Source organism: Scyliorhinus canicula, chromosome 3, assembly GCF_902713615.1.
Source record: "Scyliorhinus canicula chromosome 3, sScyCan1.1, whole genome shotgun sequence".
NCBI lineage: Eukaryota > Metazoa > Chordata > Chondrichthyes > Carcharhiniformes > Scyliorhinidae > Scyliorhinus > Scyliorhinus canicula.
The window spans coordinates 101368078-101395796 of NC_052148.1; the positions used below are offsets into that span (position 1 = coordinate 101368078).

Sequence of the window (27719 nt, forward strand, 5' to 3'; positions counted from 1 at the left end):
AGTGCAGACTCGATAGGCCGAATGGCCTCATTCTGCACTGTAAATTCTATGATTCCTGCACTTGACTGAGTTCTGCAGGATCCTCCGTTGGAAGATTGCAACGATTCAGGTCTTTGTCTAGGCAGGTATGTGTGTGTAAACAAGTCGGTTTGATTTGCATCAACCAGGAATGTTTGTGCTGTTAGCTAAGCTTGGCCAGCGGTTAGTTTGAGGGTGAGGAAGGGCGACAATTGGCTACAGTACACTTGGTTGACATGGAAAGGGGAAAATCCATCCAGGCTCAAGCTCCTGATCATTATCCAGTGACTGTTGCTGGATGGCAAACATCCACATGTGTGAACATCACTTAACTTGATTGTGATGCTGTTATGCTGTTGAGAATCTTGGTGTCACCGTGATTGAGGCTTGCCCTCTAGTTGCAGTGAAGTTCTGTTTATTGGCTTCACCCCACCCTTCACATTGTGTGCTTAGGTTCATCATTAGCTGAAGTTCTGGGCTATTGGTAGTTGTGTGGAGCAATCGCATGTTGTTTCATGGTGAGGGACCCAGTGGCGTAAGAGTTCTCATTTGTTGTCCTTATGGATGCTCGTCCTGAATTATTCACTTTTTTGTGGTGAGTAATAATCTCAAACAGTGTCTGGTTGGAGCTGTTATTGCAAATATTCATGCACAGCACATCATTATGGATTTTGATACTTCTGTTGGTTTCCTTCACCTGCTGTAAATGGTCCAGATCTTGATAAACACTTGCGGGTTTTCTGTCACTAAAATTATTCCTACTGTTGTGTCCTTGATCTATGGCGCAGTGACAAAAAGTGGAAAGAAAACTTGCGGCTGTCACTTGACCATACTGCTGGCTGTCTGAGAGTGGTGTTGGTGCAAATCTCCCACAGGATACTTCCCTAATCATCTATGGACGATGCACAGCTTTAGAGCTGAGTGAGGTGAAAGAGAAAATTATTTTACAGTCTAGCAGCATATGGACTATCACCACACTGTTTTTGTAGTTATCCATTTGATTGCATGTTTACACCCTGGGCTATAAACAGGGCAAGTAAATACATAACACACTTTTTAAAATCCTCTTTATATTTCACTGACACTTTTTTTCTGTTGCCGATTTTATCTGGCTTTGGGAAGCTGCCTTTCACTGTTCTTCTAGCAACATTCAAGACCATTGGCAAGGTGAATCTCTAGATGCTGCAGTAGCAGCAGCTGTATTATTTAGCTTTATAACTGCAGGTGAGTTTTGGATTTGACAAGGAATGCAGTTATCCTTGTTACATTTTCCTCTACACCACTTGTTCAAGATTATTTCTTTTGCTTTGTGGTTTCACTGATAAGCAAAGGATGAAAATGGAAATACTGCCTTCACGCTTGCCATATATAATCGGGAAGGGGGCAGCCATCGGGAATGTTTCATACTAAAGCTGCATGTAAACCTCCATCTAATTGAGGGTGACCTCAGCAGAACGATACATACGTATTTTATGAAGCTGCAAACAAGTGCGCAGATATTATTCAGTGTTTTCTTGGTCTTCATGCCATTGAAGTAAACATTTATTTTTGTGCTGGTGCTTCCCGTTTTGTAAGCAAGGTATTATCTGAGAGCAAGAGCTGGCTTCTAGGACAGGGTAGCCATGCACTAATAGATTACTACAGTGTATTATGCGTGAACTGTAAATCTAACATAGAAAATCAATACACATCCACTAAACCAGAGTAAGAAACCTGCAGGAAGCTGGTACTAGATAAGATGCCCATTAAGCACTGACCTGGACACGACCGGCTGAAAAACCTTTCTGTGCAGTAAGTACATATGGACAGTGCCTCAAAACGGGCAACTTCGGGACTGAGTCAGTGCTGGTTTTTGGTGTGGGTGATTTGGGTTAGGTTAAGGGTTGCTCAGGCTATTCTGAGCATGAGAAAAAAAACAGACATGCAAAGCAGATAAGTGGCCAGCAGGACCTCCACAGGTTGGTAAGTTATTTTAATAAATTGATGAAAATTCATGGCAGCTTAAGGAAATGTCTGGTTTTTGGACATCACTGGATTTGAGACATTGTATATGTACCAGGATTCTGTTATCTGTTGCAGAGCTCCATTGTGGGCCACAACTAAGAGGGCAAAATAACTCCTTTCAGAGGAATTGAGGAGATTGGTGCTCTACTGAGTGGAGGTGAAATGCCCATTAGGGGCCCAACTTCTTGTCATCTCAGTCTAATGAATGGTAGAGGGTTCTGCAGATTGATGTCCCAGAAGCGGATATTTGCCAGAAATATACCCAAATTTGTGATATCCGGGTTTGCAATTCTGAGGGGGGTGGGGGTGTTTTCCAGACTATCTGGATCAAGACATTGTTGCGTCAGGTGCAATTACTTAATTGATAAATATTAAATAATGTTTTTGTTTGCTCGCTCGTAATATTATTCAATACAAAAGCTATTTTGGACTTCAATTGAAGTGTTTTATTGTGTGTATGTTTCTTTTTACTGCCATACTCTACGTGCCATACTGGGGGAAAAAGTGAACTTTGAATATTATTTTCAATAATTTGCTTCTGCTGCAGAAGGACTGAAAATGTGAACATGTGTTCAGATTACATTGAGAAGTCTCTGGCTTTTAATAAAATTTAGTACATGGACTCAAGAAATCATTGCCTCTGATAAATTTGGGATTGCATCAAATTGAGTGATGGCCTGTCCTATGTTGCCTCATTTTTCCTGTGGTATTTTAGTTATCACATTTTAATGACTTTTGCAGTTGTTGGATTTGATGTGGTTTGCTGTGGTAAACGAGCAAACCTTTTTGATTTCCTAATTATCTGGGCATCTTGAATTGGATGACGTAAAAAGTGCCCTCAGTGTTTTGCTTTCTACTTCCTATGGAATGCTGCTACATGGAGGTCTTCTTTATTCAGTCATCTGTCTCTGTATCAAAAAATGTGATGTCTTGATGTATGTCACTTGATTTTGCTTTCTCGCTGAAAAAGTTAAATGAAAAGAAAGAGGCACTACAAACATCCAGACACCATTTATAGACCAGTGTGGTTGAACCTCTAGCCTCCCCGCTTTCTTTGATTAGGATATCTTGAAATTGGTGACAGCATCTGACTTATTTACAGATGTCCCTCACAGTTAAATACCGAGTGAAATAAATTAGCTATGCAAAGTGGGATTCATTACTTTGTGTTTCATTTACACAAACCCGAGATATAGAAGTCCCAAGAAAAGAAATTGGGAAGATTAACAATTATTCGGGATAGAATTAGTAATCACAAAGAAAAATGTGGGCTGATTTGGAAGAGCCAGCCTGGATTTCTAAAGGAGAAATCATATTTAACTAACTTGCTGGAGTTTTTTGAGGCGGTAACAGAAAGGGTCGATGAGGGTGATGCTGTTGATGTGGTGTACATGGACTTTCAAGAGGCATTTGATGCAGTGCCAAGCAACAGACTTGTGAGAAAAGCTATAGTCATGGAATAATGGGGGCAGTAGCAATGTGGATACAAAATTAGCTGAATAATAGGAAGCAGAGAGTAATGGTCAATGGATATTTTTTGGGCTGAACTAAGGTATGTAATGGACTTCCCTGGGGACATTATAGAGATCCTTGCTTTTTCTGTAATGTATTAATGATCTAGGTATTGGTGTGCAAGGGCAATTTCAAAGTTGGCGCATTACACAAAAGTTGAAAGTATTGTAAACTGTGAAGAGAATGATGTATAACTTCAGAAGGACATGGTCAATTTGGTGGACTCGGCAGACGTAACTTCAATGCGGAGAGGTGATACATTTTGGTAGGAAGAACGTGGAGAGACAATAAGGAAATGGAGGAACCTGGATTATGTGTGTACCGATCATTGAAGGTGGCAGGACAGATGCTGAGAGCAATTAATAAAGAATATAGTATTCTGGGCTTTATTAATAGGAGCATAAGAGGACAAGATAAAGGGAATACGGTGTACAGTTCTGGGCGCTACACTACCCGAAGGATGTGAATGCATTGGAGAGAGTGCAGAAGAGGCTGTTCCAGGGCTGAGAAACTTCAGTTATGAGGATAGATTAAAGAGGTGGGATTATTCTCCTTGGTGAGAAATAGACTTTAAAAAAAAAAATTTGATAGAGAAGTTCAAAATCATGAGGGGACTGGATAGAGTACATTGGGAGAAAATATTCCCGCTCGTAAAAGGATCAAGAAAAATAGGGTGGTTTGCAAAAGAAGCAAATGTGATGTGAGAAAAAACTATTTCAGGCAACGAGTGGTTTGGATCTGGAATGAAAGTGTAGTGGAGGCAGGTTCAATCAATGCATTCAAGTGGGCGTTAGATGGTTACTTAATGTACAGAGGTGCAGGGGAATGGCACTAAGCCACGATGCTCGTTTGGAGAGCCGGTGCAGATGCAATGAACCAAATGGCCTCTGTACTGTAACAATTCTGTGATTGAGAGCTGGGGGTTCAGAGAGAGGAGAGAGAGAGAATAGGAAAGCAAAGAGCTCTGTGAGGGAGATGCAAATAATTAGTGAGTGGAAAGTATGAAGGAACAGCGGTACAGGAAGCAAAGCCTTACTTTGTATATTTAAAATCGTACTTGTCCAGTGCGATCTGGGCTTTTAAGGTTTTGATTTCATAAATGCCTGGCTGCAGCTTTGCCACTAAAAGTCTGATAAGATGCATATGATTATCTCCCATTCAGCTCAACAATATGCCTTAACCCCAATATCTGCCAAACTGAATTTCACATTATTTTTTGTGCTGAAAACCCTGATGGTGTCATTCATCTTTAATGCCGCCCTCTTTCCTGAAGTATTTTCTTGACTTGAGCTGAGATGCAGTTCCATGGATAATGTCTTATTCCAACCGTACCCAGATAGCCATTCGTGCAAGGACAATGTTGGAAAATGGATCAGTTTGTCCTTGATGCCCTGAGCAGGGAAAAGGAGGGGCCTGGTACTGTACCAGCCTGATTTTATCTTCGGGCATCTGCATGTTTTTGTTCCTGATTTCAGTCTTTCCCCCATCTATGCTTCCAAGAAGGAATGGCAAATGAGAGCTGTTGTGTTCGATTGTTTGCTGTTAGAGAACAGATGCACATAATCAGTGTGTGATTAGTTAAGCCAGGATATAACTGAAAAGGAGAAACTAAACTGTAGGAAAGCAGTTTTAAGCATCGAGTAAAGCTCCTGCACGCAAACACGCACACAGCCGCTGGTGTGTCATCTCTACGTATATGTGAAATAAACACAACTGGAGCCTTGGCTTCTGGCTTTTTTGCTTTAAAAATAAGCCAAAAAACTACCCCAGCCAAGAGGCAGTTTTTAAAAATTCCTCTGTGGGATCCAGATGTCGCTGCCAATGTCACCAGCTGTTGCTTGAAGGTGGTGGTCAGTGACCTTCTTGAACTGCTGCAGTCCACCTAGTATAGGTGGTACACCTACAGTGCTGTAAGAAATTCCAGAATCTTAACCCAGTGACCGTGAAGGAATGGAGATATAGTTCCAAGTCAGGACGGTGCATGACTTACATGGGAGTTTGCAGGTGGTGGTGTTCCCATGTTCTTCCTCCCCTTGTTCTTCTGGGCCGTATAAGTCACAGGTTTGGAAGGTGCTGTTGCAGGCGCCTTGATGAGTTGCTGCTGGGCCTCTTGTAGATGGCACAAACTGCTGCCACTGTGGTGGTGGATGGGGTGTCAATCAAAGTGGGCTGCTTTATCCTGCATGATGTTGAGCTTCTGAGCGTTGTTGGGAGCTGCATTCATCCAGGCAAGTGGAGAATATTCCATCACATTTGATTTGTGCCTTGTAGATGGTGAACCGGCTTTGAGGAGTTAGGAGGTGAGTTTTTCGTCACAGAATTCCAGGTCTCTGACCTCTTTTGTAGGCACTGTATTTATATGGCTAGTTCATTTTCTAGTCGATGATAACCCCATGGATGTTGATAGTGGGGGATTCAGCATTGGCAATGCAATTGAATGTCAAGGAGAGCTGGTTAGATACTCTCTTCTTGGAGATGGTCATTGCCTGGCACTTTTGTGGCACAAATATTACTTGCCACTTCTCAGACCAAGCCTGAATGTTGTCTAGATCTAGGAATGGATTTTTCCAATATTTGAGGAACCTGAATCTGTATTTGAACATGCTCAGTTGAATAGCTAAGGAGCACTATATAGTTTTATTTTTTCATAGCTGTGATATCTTAATGCAATAGAAGCTTACACTTGAATGAAGGACCTGCACTTGAATGAAGGACCTGCACTGTATGTGGACTTGTACCTAACCGGAGTGAGGAAGTTGCAAGGTCCAGCAGCTAGCAAACTGAGATGTTCATCAGTTCAGGCTGAGGTGAAATTGAGCAAAGATACAGAAGTGAAGGACAGCGTGGTTCTCTTTTACAGTTTTAGTTTAAGTATCTGGGAATTCATAGCATGATGATGGATTAATAGATAGTGAGAGAAAACTTGAAAATAGGTGGGCATTGGCACCCCCTTGTGTTCTGGGTCATGACATGTAGGAGGATCAAGTTCACCGTCAGTGTCTTCACACTACTGACTAAAAATTCAAATTTTGCTTTTATATTTGTCTTAATATATTCCTAGAACTGCCAGATGCTAAGATTGATTAAAATATGAGGACTTGCTTTAAAATGGTATGCCTTGAAGTTGGTACTTTTTTGCCTTTATTTCTGGTGATTCACTTGACTGCAGTCTCCAGTAGTTGTGTATGTTAAATCTCAACAGCACATGGCTTTTGTTCCTGAAGATCTGCATTAATTGTATTGCAGCACTGCCAAGAAAATTAATACGACAAAGTAGATTTAAGCTATTTAAACCAATGTTGGTTTAATCCTTTGAATACCAGGTGTAATGCAACTTTCAGTTTACCTTTTATTTTTGCTAATGTAACCGTGGCTAATTTCATAGATGGGAGAAACGACTCCATAGATTTTGCTCGAGCTTGCTTGAAATGTTCTGTATTTCCAGTTTTACAATCACTGTGGCAAGTGATCAAAAATGTTGAAGGATTAGTTGTAAATAAATGCCTTGGTTTGGTGATTTATTTCTCAAACACTTTTTTTGAAAGGAAGGGTACTTTTCATAATTCTGTCTTTTTGCCTTTCTTACCCCTCCACTCTTTTTAATAAAAAAACTAAAGGAAAAAAATAGTGAGATATTAAAGCTTCTGGTCAAGTTTGTTCCTATGAAGAAACTTTTTAGATTTATTTTTTGGCTCTATTCCCTAATTATAAGATTACGTTTAACACATGCTGTTTGCTTCGGAACAATGTAATACTATTGTGCTTCAAGAATCTGGTTTGTAAGAAGTGTGACTTTTTGGGTGGTGGTGGCGGACAGCAGAGAACTCCCACCCCGTTGACCAGCTGCAGCATCTCATTCCTGCCTGGTTTCCACAGCCGTGGGCTGAATTGAGGATGTGCAGCCATGGCTGTGGACTGGTTTAACTTGCTTGGTAAATAATTTTGGTTGGCTAAAAAATTGCTATAAAAGGCAGAATTTTACAGTTCTTGACTGCTGAAGCTGCTTGGAGGGTTTTCCTTCCTTCCAATGTGATTAAAACGATCAACTCAGTGTCTCAAAAACAGATCAATGGCTTTTTTCCGTCTTTTCCATGATTGTGCTTCAAGTGTTGAAATACTTGTTTTCATATTGCAACTTGTGTTTCTCCATGTTGTGATGTAGTCGCAACGTCCGGCTGGAAGATAAGATGCTCGGCAAGGTGACAGATTTGTTTATTTCATTATTGATAAATGCTTTCCTCTTTCCTTTGCAGGATTCCACTTAAGCGGGACAGTAACTGAACCTGCCACGCAGTCGGAACCAGAAACTGTTTGCAACGTTGCTATCAGTTTTGATCGTTGCAAAATTACCTCAGTGACCTGTGGCTGCGGAAACAAAGACATATTTTATTGCGCGCACGTTGTAGCACTCTCATTGTACCGGATTCGGAAGCCTGATCAGGTCAAGTTGCATCTTCCCATTTCAGAGACACTTTTTCAGATGAACCGAGACCAATTGCAGAAATTTGTTCAGTATTTGATCACCGTACATCATACAGAAGTTCTGCCTACTGCCCAAAAACTAGCCGATGAAATCCTCTCCCTGAACTCTGAAATCAATCAAGTACATGGTAGGTTCAGCACGTTGACCTGGCATTGATTTTCTTTTTCTTTTTATTGGGTTGAAACTTGTTTTTTCTAATATACTAATATGAACTTTTTAAGTGCATTTTTCAGTATTTATTAAAACTGAATCGGATATCTCAAAGAGTATTGACCAGGCAGCCCTAAATCAAGTATGGTCTGTCAGGATGGTCTGTCACTGAAATATAGTTTAGTCAAATATATCTGTAGAAAGCCTCCATGGTTGGATTTTGTGAACTTCTTTGACATATCTTGATTTGATTTGATGAACTGTCTGGGTGAGTATTTGGGTGGCATTTGTTTTTTCATTGTGGTAAAATAGTTTGCACAGCCAGAGGGTTTGCTGATATGATGAGATTTGTATACATGAATGTATCCTACGTTTCAGCGTGCTTATTCCTCATGGCTTTCTCCTTTTCCCCATCAGGTTTTCTTTAGCCATTCAGATTTTAGCAGTCAAGATTCTTTTTTCCTTCTGGCTAATTTTTCTCTTGCAACTTTTATTTTTGGCAGTTATATTCCTCTCCCATCCTTCCAGTTCCTACAGTTTTATTTTGTCCTTGGCAGTTATCATGATTGCATTAACTGTACGACCTTTAGAAAAGTGCCAAAATAAATTGCCGATAGTCCCTGACTGTAGGCCTCTGTTCTGGTGGCCATTGATCAGCTGAATAGACCAAGGCTGGGATGAGGTCTATCTGTGACATTTTTCCGAAGGCCTTCTGCTAGTTGCCTGCAGCATTCTTGTGGTTTTTGGCATTTTGCTATATTTACTTTTCAGGAATGTGAAGCTATTGAAGGTAAAACAAAATATATTTTTGCTCCTCCATTGTCCCTTCTGTCTCTTTTTGAGTGCTTTATCTTTCCACCAGAACAATTGAGTTGTTTTAGGTGTGATCTGCAGGGTGTAAATGGTCCCTTTCTGTCCCTAAATAAGGGGTGGAATTGAACCGAAACGTCATTTTGGGCGAATTTGGCAGGGTATTTCTCGCTGGCTTTTTGGGTGATATCCATGCTGCTATTCCACCACACTAGTCATTTTTGGGAGAGCCCCCCCCCCCGGTCAAGCTCATTTCAACATTTTTTCAAGGGAGCTGAACTCGCAGGCAAGAATGACTCCTCCAAGATCAGGTCGCCACTTTGAAAGAGTGCCCTGATCTCTGTGAGCTTTTGTTTCCTACCTGCCCCCCAATGGGCAATGCCACCCCTGCACAAATGGGCATTAACCACCCCGTCCCAAATGTGGACATCCCACTATTTGATCGTGGAGGGCCCCCACGTTTTAAGGCCTCCCCATCCGCGCCCCCCCCCCCCCTTTATGGGCATTGATCCCTTCAGGTTCAGACCCTGGCAGTGCCATCCCAGCACCTGGGTACTCTGGCAATGCCACACCGGCACCCTGGCAATGCCACCCAGGCACCTCTGCCAAAGGGAGAGCCAGGGAGCCACCTGCCGTGTCCCACCACCAGGAGTCTCCAATGTCCTGGGGAATGCCCCAAGGTTTCGTTACACATGATCCATGTTTGTGTGGATCAGTACTAAACAACGCCCAGTCGAGGTCTTGCTGGGGAGGCCATTAGTTCTTGGGCGGCAGGGGAATCTGGCGAAGCATATTTAAATGAGCCTAATGGTTCATTTAAATATGCTGATCTGGATCTCTCCCAGTGAGAGCGAGATTCAGCTCTCGCGAGATTCGAAGGGCTTCTCGCATCACCCAAGTCAGGCGCGATGAGGCTGTTGAATCACGCTCTTGATTTCCATTTGTAAAATACATAACCATCCAGATAACCTGTTGCACTCTTTTTTGCACACTTTACACAGAGGGCAGACCTCTGGGTAAACAGTCCAACACATCAGTACTCTAATTACTGGGTCAATATTTACCCTATCCCCACCCCCGTCACCCCCACATATATTTATTTTACTCCTTTAATGTTCGAAACTGAATTTAATTTGATACAACTAAAAGTTTTCTTCTTTGGATGAAGGTGCCCCTGACCCAACAGCAGGAGCCAGCATTGATGATGAAAATTGTTGGCATTTGGATGAGGAACAGGTCCAGGAACAGGTTAAACTCTTCCTCTCCCAGGGTGGTTACCATGGATCTGGAAAACAGCTGAACTTGTTGTTTGCAAAGGTATGGATTTTTAACTTGTCTCTTACTGATGTGTATGTATGGTCTGCGAGCCTTGGATCAATACCTAAACTGACAATACACAAAAATTAAATCAAACAGTACAAATAACTAAGCCAAAAAGTAATATCAAATGAGCCTAAAATAGCAATCGTCCCCAAATTAATGTGTTGATTTGTTTTTAAAATAATTTTACCTTAAAGCTGCCTTGAAGCAGTATCATTGGATTTGAATTTAAAATCAGTTGAAAATGTGAATTTATATTAAAAACAGATTTAGCTTATTTGAAGTGCACCAATGTGTAGATCCTGTGGGGATGGTTTCTTTAAAATGTTGTGGTCTATATAAAGGCGAGCGTTTATTGAGTTTCAGACTGTTTTATGAAAAAAAAATAGCTCTTGATTGTAAATGTAAATGTCGCCACAGTCCCAGAGGGCCATAGGCTGCACTCCCCTTTCAGAGCTGACTGGTGGTGAATTAACCTGAGGGTCACCAGACCTCAGGCAAGGGGCGAAGTTGAGAAGGCAGGGCCTTCATGAATGACCTCAGCTGGTACAGGAATTGAACCCGTCGCTCTGCATCACAATCCAGCCAACTAAGCTAACTGACCCCCTTATTATTTTCATTGAAAATATCTTTTGGTCTTTACAGTGCTAATTTATTTGGAAGTGAATAGCTTATCTTAAAGCTTCATTAGCCCATTTGGCATGAATTTCACCTTTTTAATGCACCTACACTGTAGCATGGGGTTGTTGAATATTATATTACATTATAATCGTATGGTACAGCTTAAATTGGATCAGGTATTTCCATGCACATTGTGACTTAATTTAAATGTAAAGTCTAGACTTTTCGTAAATTTCTTCAGTATAAATGATGTCATAACTTCCTTGGTTGTATTTTTTTACAACTGTATTCAAAGACTGCAAAGTAAATATCCCAATTTTGCAATCCTAGCAATGAGCCATGTTCAAATAAGTGCAGATCCGAGCGAGAGCCATAACACCACAACCAATTTATCATTTTAAGAAATCTGTCTCTTGTTCTTTATGAACATAATGGTTAGCCAGTAACATCAGATCGTTGAATTGGCCTTTGCATTTGACGATGCTTTTTGAATCTTTCTTTTTAGAGGAAAAATATCTAATCGGAAAAGTTATAAATTGCAAAGTAAAAATTGAAGCCTGCCATGCTTGTACCCCTGTTAAAATAGTCTTCTCCACAGCTGTAACGTTTTGTTAAACTCGGTACATTGTGAATTCTTTCACCGATTTAAGGCATCAGAAATTGCTTAGCTAGTGTGCTGATGCAGCACATTGGAATGGTGGAGTTTGAATTAGCAATGCAATTTTCCCCTGGGCCCACTCGTATGCTGTGCTCTCTCTCTCAGCTGGCTGGTGTGGGGAAGTACCAACGCTGGCCCCACAGGAGAAGGGAAGCTACAAGATAACCTCTTAGCTTTTGATTGGCAGACCCTTGGCTTCCATGGTGGTCGCTAGCCCACCTTCTGGGTTGGAAAGTAGGAAAAGATGCCTTTTTAAAAAAAATAAATTTAAAAAAAATAAAAATATTTTAAAAGTAACATGCTTCTCATTCAAATCAGTTTACATATATGGTGTACCCTATATGTTTCCCTCTTCTCAAAGTCCTGGGGTAGAGACAACAGCTGTCCTCTAGTATTTTGCCTGGTTGAAATTCTTCGCGTGCGTGCAAGTCTAAATTGACTATGGGAACTATGCAGCTCATCTGATGCATACATAGAATTTACAGCAGAGAAATGGTCATTTGCCCAAATTGTCCATGTCTGGATAAGAAATAGTATTAATCTCATTTAACTGCCCTACTTTCATGTCCCTTCAATCTGCTTCCTTCATCCACCATTGTTTATGCTTCAACCACTAATACTGGAAATGAATTCCATAGCCTCTGTATTTTGCTGAGAGTGTTGGGACACCATCGTTGCGACCATTCCCGGCTCCCAATCCCACGCAGTGTCCACTGGCTTAATTTTACATGAGGTGGCCAATTAGGGATGGCGGGCAAGAGGGCCATTCAGGAGCCAGCACATGAGGGAGGCTGACAGCTGTCACTGCGGCTGCAATGCAGAGACGGGGATGAGGTGCAAGCATGAGCACCACAGCGAGAGGGAGGAAGAAATTGAATGATTTTCTTAATCCCCCAACATTTTCCACGGCAGCCATCTCCAAGAGGTCTGCTGCAAAGGCAGGCCTCTACCTAGGCTTTGTTTTCTGGCTATTTACCAATCTGGTAAAGCTGGAGCTGCTGGGTAGTCTCACGATGTGCTTGCCTCCTGTGAGTCGGAGAGCAATGCACAGGGTCTCTGATACCTGCAGGAAAATGGCACCGAAAATGCAGCTTAATTACCCAACCACCTCCCTTAATTGACTTCCTGCCGCTGCGAGGTAGGGAGCCAACAGCCCTCTAATGCTGCCTCCGGTAAAAGTGCGTGGAGGTGTGACTGTTGGGGCGTCGGCCTGAAGTGTTTCTCTGCTGCTTTTATAGCCCACTCAACTGGAGAGACGGGGAAAAATCTGACTTCTCAGCAAAAAAAACTTCACAAATGTTCAAAAGCTGTTACTTTTAATTTTGATGTGGAGATGCCGGTGCTGGACTGAGGTGGGCACTGTAAGAAGTCCTCACAACCAGGTTAAAGTCACGTCATTTCACCTGATCCAAAAGCTTGCAATTTCAAATAAACCTGTTGGGCTTGAACCTGGTGTTGTGCAACTTCTTACTTGTAATCTTGTGTCCACTGTGCCTCCTGTTAGACCACTCAACTGTTGGAAGCAGTCCCTATCTGTCGTGTCCCATCCTTTTCATAATTCCAAAAGCTTCTTGTATCATTCTGTAATCTCTCTGTTTAATTTTTTTTTAAAACTTCTCGAGTCTCTTTTTATATGTTGATTTCTTCATATCCAGCAACATCCTGGTGAATCTGTACTGAACCGTCTTTAAAACTTTACTATCTTTGCTACAGTGCTGCAGCACAACACTGTGCACTATTCTAGCTACAGAATTCATTAAGGTTTAACATGAGCTCATTAGTTATGTCTTGCATTTTATATTCTGTACCTCAGGAGATAAAGTCTACAATTCTATTAACGTTTCATTGCCCTTATCCCCCAGGTGGCCAATGAGGGATGGCGGGCAAGAGGGAGGATGAACTTGAATGATTTTCTTAATCCCCCAACATTTTCCATGGCAGCCATCTCCAAGAGAGCTGCTGCAAAGGCAGGCCTCTACCTAGGCTTTGTCTTCTGGCTATTTACCAATCTGGTAAAGCTGGAACTGCTGGGTACTCTCACAATGTGCTTGCCTCCTGTGAGCTGGAGAGCAATGCACAGGGTGTACATGGTGTACAGCCTTTAATATTCTGTTGGCCCCTTCAAGTTGCTGTTCTTACACAGCACCAAGTCTACTTAAATTGACTAACTACTTTTTTTTTAACCAAAATGCTTCATTTCATACTTATTTCAACTTCCAACTTCAACGTTCAATTTCAACTGCCACCTTTTTAGCTCCCATTTCATCGAAATCCCTTTGCACTTCCCTTTGGTCTTACGACTGGACTGCACCTCCAATTCTAGCATTATCTACATATTTTGGCAAAACTTTCTCCAGGACTATATCCAAATCATTAATCCGTCTATTGAACAGAAGTGAATTCCCAAGGGATACCCGCACCACTTGCAACCTCTCTCTTGAAAGAAGCTGTCCTCAACTCCTTTATTTTGCTTAACCAAGTTTTAAGCCAGTTTTCTCTCCTCCCTTAACTCCATAACCACGTAACCTTCTCTAGTAATCTCCCATGTGCTACCCTGTCAAAGGTTTTCCTGATGTTTGTGTACACTATTTCCATCACATTGTTCCCCTGACTTATCTGATGTTTTCTCAAATCATTTTGAAAGATTGTCTGCTTGAAATCCCTGCTGATGGGTCTATTTTCTCTCTACGTAAATATGTGGTAATTTCATCCTAGATTAAAGACTCCCATTTTTTTTTCCAATGGTGGATGTTAAGCTAACTGGCCTGTAAACACCTAGATTAGTTGTGTCCCTTTTTAAACACTCTTACTATGTTGACCACTCCCAGTTCCCTGGCAGGTATACACTGTCATTGGAATCTAGATATATAAATTCTCGGGTCTCTGCAATTTTCTCCCTCTACCCCGCCAGTATCATAATTCATCTAAAATTTTCTGTTTATCGTAATTGCTCATCTCACTTTCAACACTTTCACATTCCACTTTCTGGCAGGGATCAGTGGCCAGTGATTGGGCGGCACAGTAATGAGCACTGCTGCCTCACAGCGCCAGGGACCCGGATTCGATTCCGGCCTGGGGTGACTGTCTGTGTGGAGTTTGCACTTTCTCCCTGTGTCTGCGTGGGTTTCCTCAGGGTGCTCCGGTTTCCTTCCACAGTCCAAAGATGTGGAGGTTAGATGGATTGGCCACGCTAAATTGACCCTTGGTGACCAAAGATGTGCAGGTTAGGTGGGGTGTTGAGGATGGGGGGGGGGGGGGGGGGGGGGTTAATTAGGGCCAGTGCAGACTCAATTAACTGAATAGCTTTCTCCTGCACTGTAGGGATTCTATGCATGGAAAGTCAAAAACGGAGGAATGTTTAGCTGGCGGACTCCTCCTTTTGCTTCCCCCACTGTCTTTTAAGCAGGTACACAAAAATGTACACACAGTAGTTTGGGTGTTCTTGTAAATTGTCGTGTTTCTCCTAATAAATTACAAGCAGCCGTTTCTATTACCACAAGTTTTTTGCCGAGCCAGATTTTTTTTTTAATGATAAAATGCATTTGCATAGGACGATTGCTTTGCATCTGGTGATCTTGGCAATTAACCCAAATTAAAAGGGAAATTATTTAGGTGGGAAAGGATCCATGGCTCAGCATTACACCAATAGTAGCTGTGCCAAGGCAAAACTGAGAGAAGCCATTGTTATGTAAGTGACCAATGTTATTGAAGAAATAACTGGTCAAGGATCACATTTCGCTTTGGCATTCGTTTGGAATGATTTTGGCCACCAAAACAGTATTGGATGAGGAAATTGATGTTGGTAGACATTTTTGCTTTCTTGATTGAAACTGCTGAGTCGATTCCCCCAGCAGCTCATGCAGAAGAGTGTCCCTGTTACAATTATTGATGGGGAAACAAGAACCTCCAAAAGCATGTTCAACAAATGCATACTTTGGAAGAGAATAAATAAATGGTCCATATGACGTCTGCAGCTCCTGCTTTAATAAATTATCTGTTTGGCAGGTGCGGGAGATGTTGAAGATGAGAGATTCAAACGGTGCTCGGATGTTAACATTAATTACAGAACAGTTTATGGCTGACCCCCGTCTTTCTCTGTGGAGGCAACAAGGAACGGCAATGACTGACAAGTATAGACAGCTCTGGGATGAACTGGGTAAATAAGAGTTGTGTGAAAGGAAAGTTGTTATTTAAATTGTAAAAGGGATTGTGTTGTGGAGGCATGGGTTTTGTAACCATTGTATTTTCTGCCATGTTGGGAAACCTGTTAAAATATCGTAATAGTTCAAATTTAGGTCTGCGAAATGTGAAAGTCTTTATTCTGCCTCTAAGAAACTTGATGGCATGAAGCTTTCAATAAACCCCTCGAGCAATCTTTATATGTCTATTGCCCACAAAGTGGACTGTGAATTCTGAATGCTGTCTGTAAAGGGAAATGGTGATACTGCAAAATGCTTGTTTTTGCACTTGCGCTATTCTTTGTGTGTGTGTGTGTGTGTGTGTGTGTTGGTGGGGTGGGGGAGGGGGCAGAAATCTGGCTACTTGCATTCAAATATTTTCAGCTGAAATTGACTGTGATCCTCATGGGGTTAAATGTGCAAGCTTTGTTTAAACATGGTTAACTTCAAAACTTTTTTCTACCTTTTTACTGTTGGAAAGCATTGCACAGTGGTGCTTGCTGTGACTGTTGGAAAAGCTGCGACCTGGAATTATGGGTTTATATGAGAAAGAAGCACACTCATTTGTTATATTGCAGATTTAAAGTGTCACTTTTTATATAGAGATGAGCAGCCTTCAACAAAAGTTCCCAGGAGGATTTGAAAATACTGTTTAAAAATACTTGAAATTTGAAGTAAAAGCAGAAAGTTGTTTCAGCTGTTGGCCTGCCCTCTCAAAGATATTCAGGAACTTGGGAGCTCCATCAGGTCTGAACTACGTTTCTAATCTAGGGTGCCTTTTTGTTTGCAGCCTTTTAAAATCCGTGTTCTGATGCAACAGGTATCATTTACAAAAGAATTGAAGCCGCCTGATAGTCATGTTCCTGCTTCACACGTGTTGGTGAACCTCATTTCGGAGTTGGTTAATCTCAATTTGAGGTGGAGTTGAGGAGCCGTGATGGGAGTACAGTGCACGCTGACCAGAATGATTCCCGGGTATGAAAAGGATTACAGTGTGAGGATGGGTTCATAAGCTTGATTTATCTTTCCTTGAGTGGTTAAGGGGTCATCTAATTGAGGTGTTTAAAATGACTTGAGGGATGAGATTGGGAATGCGTTGTGGTGAAATCAGGAACAAGGGATTGGAATCTTGAATTTAGATCTGGGTCATTTCAGAATGACATGCGGAAGTACTTCTTCACCAAACCATTAGTGGAAATCTGAAACCGTCTTCCTGAACAGGTTATGGTTATCGGCGGGTCAATTGAAATCTTCAACACAGATCAATAGTTTTTTTGTTCGGTAAGGATATCAAGGAAAATGGATTAAATGGTGAAGGTCAGCCTGGACCCAGTTGAATGGTGGAACAGGCTTGAGGGCCTAATAACCTGCTCCTGTTCTTATGTTCCTAGCTAATAGCAGATGGAAGGAAGAAGCCCTTACTTGTGTTGACTTCTTCCCCTCCCAGCTGATATACCAAAATGGTGAGCTTGGATGAGGTAAAATGAGGATTCAAGTAGTTACGTTCCACTGAAGTACCATTTCATTAAAGCTATTTTAAAGCAAAAAGTGACTGCCGTGAAGTAACCAATTCCTTGGTTAATCCCCAAGTTATTTGATGTTACACAGTTCAAATATGATCATCTCCAGTTGGAGCTTTCAAGTTTTATTGCAGCTACTTGTACATGTTTCCTGTTTCTACAGTTTTAGGGCGGGATTCTCTGTTGGCTGACGCCAAAATCATGAAATATGATTGGGTGGAGAATAGGTTCCGGTGTTAAAATCGCGAGTGTTGCCCATTTGATGCCAAATGGCTATTCTCCGCCACTTCGACAGCGGCATCAATGCAGTCCAGAATGCACGTACTGTAGACGCTATTTGCATATCATTAGTGGCCTGACCTGGTATTCTCCGCGATGCTCCATCTCCGATGGGCCGTGTTCCCGATGGCGTGGTTTACTTGTACTTTTAAAAATCATGAAAATAGCGTTGTGGCTACTGCGGGAGAGAGAGGGCAGGGAAAGTGACCAACATCGCCATTGTTTGCTGACAGTTGTTTGGCTGGCTGGGGGGATTGGTGGGGGATGGCCAGGAGGTGGTCTTTGGGGTCGGGGTGGATGGACAAGGAACACCATTGCCGCAACCAGAAAGGCAACCATGCAGCTGCCCATGCCGCTGACAGCCCACTGTGAACTTAGGGCCACGGGTCATATAGGTGTCCCCCCCCCACCCACCCCAGGTGCCCTCTGGCCCCAGCTGACCCATCAGCTGTCTGGGTGCGCTCCAGCACAACCAGTGCCATCTTGTTGGCTGGGATGAGTTTGTGTGGGGATTGTAATGTGTGTATGAGGCTGCAGCTTGCCAGCCTCCCGAGTGTCAATCATGAACCCGGCGAATCCCCCACTGTATTTTGTTGGAATGGATTGTGTTCCACATGGTGCCAGTGCTAGCCCCTCCACAGTTGCTGCATGGGTCCAGGTTCGACACCAGTTTTACTGTCGTGAAAGTCCAATAATTCTACTTCGGCGTCGACACTTAGTCTCAAGAATGGAGAATCCCGCCCTTAATCTTTTCCATGTATGCATCCGTTATGTTTCATGATTTATTGTCTGCTTTTCAAAAAAGGATTTCAAATAAATTTGTTTGGCTTTTAAAGTGCATACAATACTAGGTACTGTGACAATGGGGGCATTTTATGGGGCCAGCAAGAGAGGACACTAGGCAGGAGCTGAAATTTCACTTTCTAAATGGTGGGTTCACATTTAAAGATGAACTGACATGATCGTGGTAGATCAAGTCTCCTGCCTTCTCATGCTGAGATCCTACTTATAAAACATTTGTCTGCTATAAACATTCATGCTATTAAAACTTATTTGTGATTGCATCCTACCTGCATGATAAAGTCAGCAGGACACAGGAATCTTGTGGAATCCCAGTTCACATTAATTTAAAGGTGGCATGCAACAATCAGCGTTGAGCAGTTGTGGCTGAGATTAGCAGTTTTTGTTGTTGAACTCCATGACACAAGGAAGGGGATGGACGAGAGTGGCTGCTTCCATAGAGGGTGGCATGGGAAAGTCTGTAATGAAGTAGGCGAATGGAGGAGTGGAAGAGTGGGATCCCCAAGAGAGAACAACAATTGAGGAATTAAAGTGGGAAGGACCTGGTATCCTGGATGTGGTGGGACGGGTCAGAGAATGAGGGGCCTAAAGTACTGTCCAAATGTGTGTCCCACTCAGGGTGTTGACTGGCATAGTCCTTACAGGACTTTAGATTCACCCGCAGCATTTCAATTATTCCAACTGAGATTACTCTGGAGGGCCGGTTTGGCTCACTCGGTTCATGATGCAGAGTAAGGCCAGCAACGTGGGTTCAATTCCCGTATAGGTTGAGGTGTGGTGAAACTCTGGTTAAATCACCACCAGTCGGCTCTCCCCTTCAAAGGGGAAAGCAGCCTATGATCATCTGGGATTGTGGCGATGTTACCTTTACTCTCGGACAATGTCCTTTACAGTGTGTAGAAGGGAGATCAGTCTGCAAGTTCAGCCATGTCCCAGAGAGTAGCAAATACAACACAGGACATTAACATGAACATTCAATTAAGAGTGATAAAAAAAAATACAACATTGTTTCTTCCACAATAAAGGAAACTCCCTGTCACCACCAATGTGTGCCAACCATGCAGCATGCCAGTACATTTACCTTGCTGCCTGAGCTAGTGTCAATAAATAACAATAATGTACACATGAATAAATTGAAACCAATCAAATGTGAAAAACTTACCTATTGAAATTCACTAAAAAAAAAAATACCCATGCTACATTTGTGTTCACTGAGTTGTATGTTAATATCAATGGAGTTGGGCCGGAAAGTTGTGACTGTGATATAGAGCCTTCATGTTTGACCAGGAGACTCTCTCTCCCTATAGCCCACCTGTACCTGCTGCATTGTCAGCTGATAGCAAAGTTCCTCACTGAAAATATTCTCCCACTGTGTGATCACACGTGTGTCTCCCAGTCACGCCGCCGGCACTTCAATTTTAATTGGAATCGCCTGTGAGCGGCAAAAAGTGAGAGTGGAAATGGCACCCACTTCCTGTTTTGGCATTGGGCATAATGGTTATGATTCTGATTAACTAGCTTTGATATGGTTATTCTATTGCCTGTCAAATAATAATCAAATCATTGGCCTAGCTTGATGATCAGTAAATACCCCCCATCCTTTCAGTTGGGAGGTAACTTGTTCTTTTCCGGCTTAACTTTAAAATAACGGAGCTAGAGATCCAAATGATCTGCAAGCAAAGCACTCGGGACAAGCATTGGTCAAATTTAGAATGTGAATAATGTTTGTTAGAAATCAATTTGTCAATAGACCCCAGACATGAGGAAGTGTACCCTGGTCATTACTTTGTATTGTTACACAAAGGCAAACTGCTATTGGAACTGAGTGAGTTTGGTCATGTTGGTAGCTCTGTACAGTATATTCATTTGACAGGAGCAGGCTGCCAGTCATCCAAACTTCACTGGATGCTGCAAGACAAGGGAATCCCAACCGAGAGCAACTGGAAACACATATTTGGCAAGAGGGGTTTTACTTTAAGGAAGATAAAGAAAGATGCACAAATTATTGAGGTATTTAGACGGGCACACCAAACATTTTGCCCATGACCAAGAATCACTTGGATCATCTCCTTCAGCGAGTCAGTGCCAATGAACCTAGATAGCGAATAGTTTTCAAGAACTGTACAGGAGTTTTACAGTGACCAGAACAGATGAAACTGGTCAAGCTGTAATAATTCAATGAGTTCCTTGCCTTTCAGACCAGGTCTGGCCAACTTTTCAAACCTCAAAATCCACGTAGGTTTTTATTTAGTTTTTACAAAATGTGATTATCTCCCCTTCACCTGCTTAAAGCTGTGAAACAAGTTTCCTCAATTGAGGAATCCCCTTCAACTGGTCAAATGATATTAAAATGTTAATGTTTCTTCTGAGATGAGACATTAAACCAAGGCCTCATCTGACCCCAGTGAGGTGCACCTTAAAAGATCCAAGTGGCGTTCCTAGTGACCTGACCAACAAAACCAAAACCACCTGAAAAGATGGGACAAAATAAAATATAGCAACAATCCTACCAGCCACAGCACTTCCTTTTGAGAAATATCAACTTGAATGTTATTCAGTAATTGCTTCCCCCTTTTCCAGTCCCTCTTAATCAAAGAACAAAGAAAATTACAGCACAGGAACAGGCCCTTCGGCCCTCCCAGCCTGCGCCAATCCAGATCCTTTATCTAAACCTGTCGCCTATTTTCCAAGGATCTACTTCCGTCTGTTCCCCACCCGTTCATATATCTTTTTTTTTATAAATGTTTTTATTCAGTTTTCGTATTTTATATTGAACAAATTACAAATTGTTAGGAGAGAGAAACAAAAAAAAAAACAAACACGCAAAAATTAACATACATATTTACAGGTAAGCATCTTCGTAGTAGTAACTGCCCCCCCCCCCCCCCCCCCCCCCCAACATGTTTATTTAGCTTGGTTTTGGGCCTTAGCTAGCCATCGAACCCCCGTAACGAACCTGTAGCCCCCCCCCCTCCCGCTACCTTCCCCCGACTATTCTTCCTCTTGTACATTGGCCACAAATAGGTCCCGGAACAGTTGCATGAATGGCTCCCACGTTCTGTGGAAGCCGTCGTCCGACCCTCGGATGGCAAATTTGATTTTCTCCATTTGGAGAGATTCCGAGAGGTCGGACAGCCAGTCCGCAGCTCTGGGCGGTGCTGCTGACCGCCAGCCAAACAGGATTCTACGGCGGGCGATCAGGGAGGCAAAGGCAAGGGCGTCCGCCCTCCTCCCCAGGAATAGATCTGGCTGGTCTGAAACCCCGAAGACCGCCACTATCGGGCATGGCTCCACCCTCACCCCCACCACTTTGGACATAGCCTCGAAGAAGGCTGTCCAGTACTCCACAAGTCTGGGGCAAGACCAGAACATGTGGGCGTGGTTGCCCGTTCATATATCTGTCTAGATACATCTTAAATGATGCTGTCGTGCCAGCCTCTACCACCTCCGCTGGCAAAGCGTTCCAGGCACCCACCACCCTCTGCGTAAAAAAACTTTCCACGCACATCTCCCTTAAACTTTCCCCCTCTCACCTTTAAATCGTGACCCCTTGTAATTGGCACCCCCACTCTTGGAAAAAGCTTGTTGCTATCCACCCTGTCCATACCTCTCATAATTTTGTAGACCTCAATCAGGTCCCCTCTCAACCTCCGTCTTTCCAACAAAAACAATCCTAGTCTACTCCACCTTTCTTCATAGCTAGCACCCTCCATACCAGGAAACATCCTGGTGAACCTCCTCTGCACCCTCTCTAAAGCATCCACATCCTTCTGGTAATGTGGCGACCAGAACTGCACGCAGTATTCCAAATGTGGCCTAACCAAAGTCTTAACTGTAACATTTTTTTTTATAAATGTTTTTTGAGTTTTCATATTTTATATATGACAAATTACAAATTATTAGAGAGAAAAAAAGAAAACACAAAAATTTAACATGTATATTTACAGGTAAGCATCTTCATAACAACAATTGTGGCCGCCCCCTTTAGCCGGCATACATATTTTACATTCCCCAATATGGCCGAGGCACATGTTTATAGGCATTTATTTATAGTTTGGTTTTGGGCCTTAGCTTGCCATCAAACCCCCATAACGAACCCGTAACCCACCCCCCCCCCCCCCACACCCGGCTACCTTCCCCCGATTCCCGTCCATTTTCCCCTGATTCTTGGCCACCCGACTATTCTTCCTCTTGTTCGTTGGCCGCAAACAGGTCCCGGAACAATTGCATGAATGGCTCCCACGTTCTATGGAAGCCGTCGTCTGACCCTCGGATGGCGAATTTGATTTTCTCCATTTGGAGAGATTCCGCGAGGTCGGACAGCCAGTCTGCAGCTCTGGGCGGTGCTGCTGACCGCCAGCCAAACAGGATTCTACGGCGGGCGATCAGGGAGGCAAAGGCAAGGGCGTCCGCCCTCCTCCCCAGGAATAGATCTGGCTGGTCTGAAACCCCGAAGACCGCCACTATCGGGCATGGCTCCACCACTTTGGACATAGCCTCGAAGAAGGCTGTCCAGTAATCCACAAGTCTGGGGCAAGACCAGAACATGTGGGTGTGGTTGGCCGGGCCTCTTTGGCACCGTTCACATCTGTCCTCCACCTCCAGGAAGAACCTACTCATACGGTTTCTCGTTAAGTGGGCTCTATGTACCACTTTTAGTTGCGTCAGGCTGAGCCTTGCGCACGTGGAGGTGGAGTTGACCCTATGCAGTGCTTCGCTCCAGAGTCACCCCCCTATCTCCATCCCCAGGTCGTCCTCCCATTTCATTCTTGTTGCGTCCAGTACGGTGTCGTCCCTTTCTACCAGTCGGTCATACCTGTCGCTACAGTTCCCTTTCTCTAGGATACTTGCGTCCAGTAGGTCTTCCAGTAGTGTCTGTTGTGGCGGTTGTTGGTACGTCCTTGTCTCCTTTTCGTAGGAAGTTTTTGAGCTGCAGGTACCGTAGCTCGTTCCCCCCCGCTAGCTGAGATTTCTCTGTCAGTTTGTCCAGTGTTGCGATCCTGCCGTCCGTGTATAGGTCCCTGACTGTCAGTGTCCCCCCGTCCTGCCTCCACCTTTTGAAGGTGGTGTCAGTCAGTGCTGGTGTGAACCTATGGTTGTTGCAGATGGGAGCCTTGTCCGACATTTTGGTCAGGCCAAATTGCTGTCGCAGTTGGTTCCAGGATTGGAGGGTGGCTGTCACCACTGGGCTGCTGGAGTGTTTTTTGGGTGGGGATGGGAGTGCTGCCGTGGCGAGGGCCCGGAGGGAGGTTCCCATGCAGGAGGCCTCCTCCGCACGCACCCACTCGGCTTCTGGCTCCTGGATCCATCCCCTTACTCGCTCGGCTGTTGCCGCCCAGTGGTAGAATTGTAGATTCGGGAGGGCTAGCCCCCCCCCCCATTTTGTTTTTTGTAGGACCCTCTTTGGGATCCTAGCATTTTTACCCCCCCCCCCCCCCCCCCCCCCCCCCCCCCCCCCCCCCCATACGAACGCCATGATAAGTTTGTCCAGCGCTTTGAAAAAGGCCTTGGGGATGTAGATCGGAATGGATCTAAACAGGAAGAGGAACCTGGGCAGTACGTTCATTTTGATTGGACTCTCCCCGCGAGGGAGAGCGGGAGTGTGTTCCATCTTTGCAGATCCTTTTTTACTTCCTCCGTCAGGCTGGTGAGGTTCCATTTGTGGATCCCTTTCCAGTCATGGGCTATTTGGATCCCCAGGTAGCGGAATTTGTGTCGGGCTTGTTTGAACGGCAGCCCCTTTAGTGCTGCCCCCCCCCCCCCCCCCCCCCCCCCCCCCCCCCCCCCCCCCCCCCACCGCGCGGTGTACTGGGAAGATCTCACTTTTGCTCATGTTGAGTTTGTAGCCCGAGAAGGCTCCAAACTCTTTCAGGAGCGCGATGATTCCGTCCATGCTGCTTTGTGGGTCCGAGATATAGAGGAGCAGATCATCCGCATAGAGTGAGACTCTGTGCTCTCTACCTCCCCTTCGGATCCCCCTCCAATTTTTTGCTGCCCTGAGTGCGATTGCTAGCGGTTCGATTGCTAGTGCGAACAGCAGCGGGGACAGTGGGCATCCTTGTCTGGTGCCCCTGTGCAGCTGGAAGTATTGGGAGTTGGTATTGTTGGTCCGTACACTCGTCATGGGAGCGTTGTATAGGAGCTTTACCCAAGCGGTGAACCCTGTTCCAAGCCCGAACCGCTCCAGTACCTCTGAGGTATTTCCATTCGACTCTGTCGAAGGCCTTTTCTGCGTCCAGGGAGACGATCACCTCTTGTGTTCTCTCCCCGGAGGGGGTCATTATCACGTTCAGCAGGCGCCTGATGTTCGCGGTAAGCTGTCTACCTTTGACGAAGCCCGTCTGGTCCTCTGTGACCACCTCAGGTACACAATCTTCTCGCCTTTTGGCTAGGATTTTGGCCAGTATTTTGGCGTCTGCGTTTAGCAGAGATATGGGTCTGTATGACCCACATTCCGTTGGGTCTTTGTCTTTCTTAGGTATCAGCGAGATTGAGGCCTGTGCTAACGTGGGTGGCAGTGTGCCCCTAGCTAGCGAGTCTGTGAACATCTCCCGCAGGTGCGGGGCCAGCGCTGTCGCGATTGTTTTGTAGAAGTCCGCCGGGAATCCGTCCGGTCCCGGCGCCTTCCCCGTCTGCATGGAGCTAATGCTGTGTCTTAACTGTAACATGACCTGCCGACTCTTGTACTCAATACCCCGTCCGATGAAGGCGAGCATGCTGTATGCCTTCTTGACCACTCTTGTCGACCTGCCTTCCCGCCTTCAGGGTACAATGAACCTGAACGCCCAGATCTCTCTCAACATCAATTTTCTCCAGGACTCTTCCATTGACCGTATAGTACGCTCTTGAATTAGATCTTCCAAAATGCATCATCTCGCATTTGCCTGGATTGAACTCCATCTGCCATTTCTCTGCCCAACTCTCCAATCCATCTATATTTTGCTGTATTCTCTGATAGTCCTCCTCGCTATCTGCAACTCCACCAATCTTAGTATCATCTGCAAACTTGCTCATCAGACCACCTATACCTTCGTCCAGATCATTAATGTATATCACAAACAGCAGTGGTCCGAGTGCTGATCCCTGTGGAACATCACTAGTCACCTTCCTCCATTTTGAGACACTCCCACCACTACTTTCTGTCTCCTGTTGCCCAGCCAGTTCTTTATCCATCTAGCTAGTACAGCCTGAACCCCATACGACTTCACTTTTTCCATCCACCTGCCATGGGAAACTTTATCAAACGCCTTACTGAAGTCCATGTATATGACATCTACAGCCCTTCACTCATCAATTAACTTTGTCACTTCCTCAAAGAATTCTATTAGATTTGTAAGACATGACCTTCCCTGCACAAAACCATGCTGCCTATCACTGATAAGTCTATTTTCTTCCAAATGTGAATAGATCCTATCCCTCAGTATCTTCTCCAACATTTTGCCTACCACTGACGTCAAGCTCACAGGTCTATAATTCCCTGGATTATCCCTGCTACCCTTCTTAAACAAAGGGATCACATTAGCAATTCTCCAGTCCTCCGGGACCTCATCCGTGCTCAAGGATGCTGCAAAGATATCTGTTAAGGCCCCAACTATTTCGTCCCTCGCTTCCCTCAGTAACCTGGGATAGATCCCATCCGGACCTGGGGACTTTTCCACCTTAATGCCTTTTAGAATACCCAAAGATTCCCCCTTCCTTATGCCGACTTGACCTAGAATATTTAAATATCCATCCCTAGCCTCAACATCCGTCATGTCCCTCTCCTTGGTGAATACCGATGCAAAGTACTCATTATTAATTAATCAACTCAAAGGTACTGCTACAGATTTAGGAAATTGCTTTAGATATTGGGAAAGACTTTTAGTCCCTGCTGTGTCTGGGAATGAGGGTAGATGGCTGCTAAATATTGCACCTTTTGCCAGATTTCCAGGCTCCATTCCCCCTTCTGCTTAGCTGAAGCACCTTTATTTTGGGATTCTGTCTCAGTCATCGACCTGCAATGGCATCCGGTTGCTGCTTTCAAGATTGAACGTCTCCGACTGGCAGCCCTTTCCCAGGAATCTGCTCATGCAGTTGCTGGGCGGAGCATGGCCCAGTGACCGAGGGTGCCTGTATAATTCATGTATTCATTCTTCTTGCCTTTGCCATGCAGAATGGATGATTGCTGCTGGGGTTTGCTTGCTCCACCATGTGGTACATCACATTTGAACTGCAATGTGTCCATTCTGTGATGTAGGTTGTCCTTGGCGTTCTGAATTTCTCATTGCGCTAGTAAATTGTACTCGAGGAGCTTCATGGCCTGGAGCTTCTGAGGAGCAGCAGTCATCGTTTGATTGTCGCTCCGCTCTGACTTTTCCCAACTCTATACTGCTCCACATTTCTTTCTGGGTCTTTCGAGCTGCCTTTGTTAGAAATGTGTGCGTTATGTTCATTGGGTAACTCTGTTGAAGTGCATGCACAGTTGGTGGGGGGGGGGGGGGGGGGGGGGGGGGGGGGGGGGGTGGAGAAAGACACAGGACATGCCCCCTTTTTTACACCCCTAGCTACCTTTATAGTAAATGTATAGGTCCATTTTGAAGGTGAGTGAGTGAATGGATAGGTGGATGAGGGAAGGGGGAGGGTGGATGAGGTGGCAGGTATCTGAGGTGGTAGTCAAGTTGAGAGGTGGTGTGGTCATTGTGAATCTTTGGAGTTTGTCTCAGAATTTTCTGTCGAACATTTTCTGGGTAACTATTTGGGTAAACAAATTGGAGCTGTCCAAAGTCTCTGACATTAACTCAAGATTATTTTGCGATGGGTCGGGGAGCAGGAAAATTGTCAGTTGGAAGTGAAACTTTTCAGGCAATTCCCACTTAGGTCAGTGTGGCAGGACTTTCACAGGGTCCTGACACACATATCTCCAGCCAATGTCTGGTTTCTGACAATCTGGAGACCCATTGATTCTATCTCCACCTCCTGCTGCTTCAGGAAGGCAGACAGCATTATCAGAGACCCCTCACACCCAGGCTTTGCCTTCTTCCAGACCCTTCCATCAGGCAGAAGATCCAGAAGTCTGAAGACCCGCACATCCAGACAAAGGAATAGCTTCTTCCCCACAGCTACTAGACTCCTCAACGACTCCTTCGGACTGATCTGTTCCCTGTAAGAACACTATTCACGACGCCCTATACTGTTCTTGCTCTTGTTTGTTTGGCACCTTGTTCCGCACTGTAACCAATTGCTTATTTGTCTACTTTTTTAAAAAAATAATTTTTATTGAAAAATTTTGAATTTATACAACAATAACGCACCATAGTAAAATACCAAAAATAACAATAATATTAACAATCTTAAACATTCGCCCCACCTCCATGAACAACACAGCA

General features: G+C 44.1%; 1 protein-coding gene across 2 annotated transcripts in view; it reads left to right on the top strand.

Moving 5' to 3' along the window:
* The window catches only part of LOC119962838 (zinc finger SWIM domain-containing protein 6), a 205320-nt gene that overhangs the window by 116923 nt on the left and 60678 nt on the right, over positions 1–27719 (top strand). For both annotated transcript variants that reach the window (XM_038790992.1, XM_038790993.1), the window contains exons 2-4: positions 7788–8144; positions 10146–10294; positions 15582–15732. In XM_038790992.1, coding sequence (XP_038646920.1) covers positions 7788–8144; positions 10146–10294; positions 15582–15732 — 657 coding nt within the window. The remainder of the gene's footprint in view (positions 1–7787; positions 8145–10145; positions 10295–15581; positions 15733–27719) is intronic.